Source organism: Oncorhynchus tshawytscha, linkage group LG22, assembly GCF_018296145.1.
Source record: "Oncorhynchus tshawytscha isolate Ot180627B linkage group LG22, Otsh_v2.0, whole genome shotgun sequence".
Taxonomy (NCBI): domain Eukaryota; kingdom Metazoa; phylum Chordata; class Actinopteri; order Salmoniformes; family Salmonidae; genus Oncorhynchus; species Oncorhynchus tshawytscha.
In genome coordinates this window covers 11,236,670-11,242,669 of record NC_056450.1, presented here as the reverse complement: position 1 = coordinate 11,242,669, position 6,000 = coordinate 11,236,670, and the positions used below count along the sequence as shown (strand labels likewise).

At 41.6% G+C, this 6,000-nt stretch overlaps 1 protein-coding gene across 1 annotated transcript in view; it reads right to left on the bottom strand.

The window, feature by feature from the left end:
• Positions 1-890: 890 nt before the first annotated feature.
• LOC112221788 (teashirt homolog 2) overlaps positions 891-6,000 on the bottom strand; it is a 47,953-nt gene continuing 42,843 nt past the window's right edge. The window contains exon 2 of the mRNA XM_024384110.1: positions 891-4,648. Within this exon, the coding sequence (XP_024239878.1) occupies positions 1,584-4,648 (3,065 nt within the window). The 3' untranslated portion in view covers positions 891-1,583. The remainder of the gene's footprint in view (positions 4,649-6,000) is intronic.

Genomic DNA, 6,000 nt, shown 5'->3' with positions numbered 1-6,000 from the left:
TTTTTTGTTGCTAAGCCTATGCCTAATGTGGATCACTTTCTGATAGAGCCAAACATTTTCATATGCTTTGAATGATAATATTGTTTCCCCACATGCAGAATTGCAGTGAATTTCTATAGACATTTCAAAAAGGATAAAACAACTCAAGCTAAATTGTGTAATTCTGAATGATTACAGCTGCAGCAGTACAGAGGCATATCTCCTTTTTAATAAGCCAATTCAATCTCACATTTCATTTCCATTAATAAACACAAAAGATCTGACTATTGCAATCAGTGTTTCACTATATTCCACCCATACCTTAGCCTCAATTTAAAATAAGTTGCTCCTCTACAACATAATGACTCGACAGACGAATCAGGGGATCCATTGGTGGGGCGAGGCATTAAATAATTTATAGCTTTAATCTGTTCACTGAGGTGTGTGGTCTATGAGAGTAATTATACATGCAAGGAGAAATTATATCTGAATATATTTAACTGCATTAGGAGTCATCTGATGAACAATTGAGATTGCCTGCTCATTTCCAACAATAGAGGGCAAGTTGGTGTCACAGTATTCAAATCACCATAGCGCCCATGTGCTCTTTCTCCATTTGACATCAAATGTCAGTCGCCTGTTATAAAACCTATTTGATGGGTGGTGAAGGGTAGTGGTAATTGATGGACTTGATTGCTTGAAAAAAAAAATGGATTCATTGTGTAAAATGTCTATGAATTTAGCAGGCAATTATTTGTACAGCTGTGAAATAAGAGAGCAAAAGGAAATGTTTAATTTCTATGAGGAACACAGTCACTCCCAACCACACATTGGTCTATGCATATTTTGTTAATCTATTTCAGGAGACATACAGGAGACTCGTGCAAACTTAAAATGAACACAGGCTGGTAGCAAATGTTAAGTCTTTATTTCAATTGGTAAAAAAAAAAGGTGCAGGTATCATTTGTCTCACTGTCATCCTTTTAACATGAAACACTAATCATTTTTTTGTCTTAATTTTTTGGGGGGTGTCTTTTACATGTGAGACATCCTTGTTTCCAACCTGTCTAAATGTGTTGGGTTCATGTACAGAATCTGAGCCTAAACTGGTGATTTAACATTTATTAAAGTGCTTTTCTGTTCTATCATTGCAACACAAAACATTTTTACATAGCAATATACTGTACAGTTCAGTAAATGTGTTAACATGTGTCTGGCTAAAAAACTGCATATTTATGCAGGTATCATTGGAGTTAAAAATTACAATTTACCCATTACTTTGTCTTTGAAATAATACAACTGAAATGTGACATATCATACAAATAAATAGTAGTCATAGCCATAGCTATTGCATGCAAACATCAGCAATTATGTTTCAAGCATTAATACATGTCATTACTGGTGATGCATTGGAGCAGGGTGCAAAGGTATAAGTTGGTGTATTCTTTAACATTTTAGGGTTTAGTCTAGCCAGTGTGTCCATGTCATCTTCAAATGTTTTTAATCATTATGCATACTACACAATGCTACTGGAAATATGGTTGAAATATCTGACCCGTGTTTTAAAAATCAATAACAAAACATTTAGCAAAAATGAACAACCTCTACTCTTTGTCCATTTCCACATATTGTGAATGGTTCTCAGGGGATTTGCTGTGAGTTTTACTCAAGTGAAGTTTAACCGCATGGTTACTAGCAAATGTCCTACAGCACAGCTTACATTTGAACTTAGCGTCAACGTCCTCCTCAGTGACTAGCGTCTCTGTTGCCCGGAAACTGAGAGCCTTAGACAGTTCTGGCTTCTCTACCTTCGTCTGATGTTCGATAGGCAGTTTGCACATATCTTTGATTTGGAACCCTAGGTGTGATTCCAGGTGGGAGATGAAGGCTGGTGGTGTCCTGAACTGGGAAGCACAGTCATTGCAGTAGAAGATCGGATGGCCAGTGTCCATGCTCTTCAGAAACTTGGTTCCCCCTGTTTTCCTAAGTTGGTATTTCACATTGGCCAACCAATGGCTGATGGTTGTCATGGACAGTCCAGTAAACTTGGAGATGTGCATTCGTTCCTGAGGACCAAGATCTGAGAGTAAGTACTTGCCCTCAGAAGTCAGAAAGAGGCTGGAGGCGAACTGGGCTTGGAGGATGAGAAGATGCCGGGGGTTCCAGTTCGACTGCCTTCCCTTACGCTTGTGAACCGAGTATACCTCAGCTGACACATCCTCAAAGCATCTCACGTCTGTTTCCAGTTTCATGGTGGGTATCCTCGATGGCATGGATGATTTTGGTGTGGTGGCTTTAGGAAGAACCTTGACCATGTCAGCAATGTCAGACAGAGCGTGTGTCTGTGGCATTGGGGCAGATGGCCGTAGATGTGAGGAACTTGGCTTGTTAGGTTTATATTTTGTCAGGTCTATTGGCTGATCATTGCCAGTAAACAGAAAGGCATTGTTAACTCTGTTCCTAGCAGGGGTGGCATGCACCACTGCTGGTTTCTCCATACTCCGGTTGAGTTCAGCGAATATAGATTGAGAGCAAGCAGAGAGTTGACTGTTTTCAGATCTTGAATTGGTGGGCTTATTTGCTTTACCCAAATGATTGTTCAGAACTGACTGCAGTGCACTTAGAGGGTTTATGCCCAGTATTTCTGGGGTGTCATTGACAAGCTCTGAAGTAGCGCTTCGTCCATTGCTGGCAGGAGGGCTTGGTGTCTTGCCTCTGTCTAAGAACTCTGGGCTCAACTTCCCTTTGATCGCATCACTCCCTTCATTCAGACAGTCTGCTTCGAGCTTTGAAGAGGTAGAGAAATTGTCCTGACAATCGCTGTCATCATTCTCCGCCAGATCAAACTTAATATTCGGACTTTCTTTACCATCGCTAATGCCAACCTTTTCTTTTTTGATGTCCGCATTTTGATGCTGTTGCTGTCCCTTCTGAGTTTCAACTCCCCCAGCGCCCTGAAGAAACTTCCCCTTTGGGGCGATCGATCTGAGCTTGTGGTTGAATGTCTGCTTTAGCTGAATAGGGGCAGATGCTGAGAGGGGATTGCTGCTCTTGATGATCCCAGAGAGTTGATAGGCAGCGTGGATACTGGGGTAGGCACTCCAGCTGGGGGTCCCAGTCTGAGCCTTGTTGATTGCAGAGGCCACTGTGTTGGCTAAAGACTTGAGGATATCCCCTCCTCCACCTGATGATCCCTGCTGCTCCAGATCCTCCTCGCGGAGATATGGATATTTAAATGCCCCTTCCCCTGCCTTTTGATCCTTACTCTCTGCCTTGTCATCCTTCGCTTGACTTTCTTCAATTTTGTCCAATGTGCCGTCCCTCTGGTTATCTTTCTCACTGTCCCCCGGGGAAGCAGTTATTGGAGACACTTTATCGCCTTCAGTTTCATTAGCAAGAGGCTCAGCTAATACCTGCATCTTCTCTATAGCCAAGGGATCCAGAGCTAACTGTTTCCCCTTCTTAGAGGCGGAGTTTGTAACTTTTATGAAATGTCCAGTGACCATCATATGAGTGGTGAGCTGTTGCAGGGTATCATGTGAGCTCCCACACTCCATGCATTTCAGAATCTGAGACTTGCATGTCTCAAACTGCCAAGTGTAGCTAGCCCCATTCTGATAACCATAACGATTACTGTTAGCATTTGAAATAGCCGCGGACCGTTGGGCCTCGCTGTAACCAGCTAACCCTGTGGTAGAATCAGGAGAACAAGGTCTATTGGCTTCGTAGGCCCGTTTCTTTGCTGGTGGCAGTAATTTGGGTGAGAGTACTGGGATTGGTTCTTTCAAAGGCACTTTTTGGTAATGCTTTGTTTTTATCATATGGACACTCAAGTCCTGGAGGGATTCAAAAGAATGGCCACAGAACATACACTTCAGAACTTTCTGTGCATCGTCTTTCCCTTCCATGTCTTGCAAATTTCTTTTTCTTGATTTGGAGGATGTGGAGGCATTGCTCGGTTTTCCGTGGTTGTTGTCCTGGTAATGTCCGCTCTTGTTCATGTGCACTGTTAAATCCACAATAGAGTCGTAGGCAGCACTGCAGTCCTTACACTTGAACCGACTTGCTCCTGTGAACACTGTCCCACCTGCTTTGCTGCTCTGTCTGTAGAGGTGGACCGAGCTGAAGAGGTTGGGTTTGGACACAGTCCTTGGGGATTGGGTTTGCTGGAAGGTTTTGGAGAGTGCATCCTGGTGCCAGTCAAATTCATTCTTGGTGCTCCCATTGGTGCTGTCACAGTTGGCTTTGCTGGGTGTTTTGCCAATTTTCAAGTCCATCCCAATCCCTGTCCAGTAGGAATCTGAGAGAAAGTTAGCATACGCAGCCCTCATTCTCTCCAGACTGCTGTGCATGTCATCCTTGTGTTTCGAACCGCTGCTCTCCTCGACTTTCTGACTTTCAGGTGGTGAGGCCATTTTGAAGTCTGAGAGCGAGAGTCTATCGCTGGCGTCGCTAAGGCGTGACTCCAACTCGGCCTCTTGATTGGAAAGGACACTGACGGGGGAATTCTGGTAGCTGTAGCTGTTACTGCTTTTGTTGTCCATCTCTTTGTCCTCTGAGGCCTTGGGACTTGTCTTCTCAGAACTCTCCTCTTCAGTTGGAGTGTCATTCTCTCTGTCATCCTCAGGGATGGTCTCTTGCATGATGCCATCTTCATCAGGCTCATATACTAACAGAGAGGGAGAGAGAAGAGATTCAATTCAGTGACCATTTCTTATTACTCTGTACAAGTCTGCTAATAATAGTAAGAAATCACCATTGGGAGAAGGAAATGATTTGCCTTGCAATCATTACAGGGCATTTGAAAGAGTTCCAATGTAAAACATGCAAGATGTTTTTGAAAAACTGGAAAATCCACACAAATGCTGCACAATGCAGGCCAGAGCTACTTGAGAGGATCAACGATATGGACGGACATAATGCCTGTACTAACACACTGCTGGTGGTCAAACTGCTCCTTGTGATTCACGGCGGGCCATTGACTTAGTGCTGTGTCAAAGGTTTCCCTGCCTCATGTTGAGATGTTTACAACAATCGTTTGACCAATGACTGACAAAATGCAATTGATTTCTCCTGGGGTTTTACTAAGTGTTTTTGCAAATGGCCTATTCCAAAGTGATGAGTGTCTCCAAACTGAAATGAAAAAGTGTAAGCTAACTCTCTTGGATAATATTTTGCCATGTGTGGACCTACCAGATTGTGTTGCAGCAAATTACACAGACATAGATATTCTAATTTCTCAGAAGTGTTCTATTAATAAATTAAAAAGCCCGAGCCCTGCAAGATGAGAGGGGTTTACTTCAATTTCCTATGTTTTTGGGGGGCTGAAATATATCATTTCTCCATTTAAGTGGTCACAGAGTGTCTGTTACATTTGTCTGTCAACACAGATAAAATAATTTTGTAAGTGCTTTATGCTAAATAAAACCTAAATAAAGCTAATTATTAACAAATGATATTGTTAATAACAGCAAAGAAACAGTACTATGTTTGAAAATAGATGTACTTATTATAACTAGATCATTATCTAAAATACTGAGAGATTACTGGCAACCTGTCACGTCTTTATATTGCCCTTGACAGTCTCGTAAACAGCAATTATCTATTTCATTATTCACCTGTTCGTTCACACTCATAGGGCACAAATGCTATTACATCAATTAACTGATAATTAAACAACAGTATTTTTTAAATCAGTAACCATCATCTAATTTGTATTACTTGCGATACAGCATATTAGGCTATTTTGATGAGGTTGGTGGATACGTTAGGCAAAAGGTAATATCAGCAAAACTATAATCAATACAATACAATCAAAATATTATCTGTTGATTAAGTTGCCAATCCACAATATGGATACACAAAACACATCAACAGCAGTCACAACACTTTCGAAGAGACATCTTACAGTATATGCAGTTTGTCAGCTTTGTCATATATACTGAACAAAAATATAAATGCAACATGTAAAGTGTTGGTCCCGTGTTTCATGAGGTGAAATAAAAGATCCCAGAAATGTTC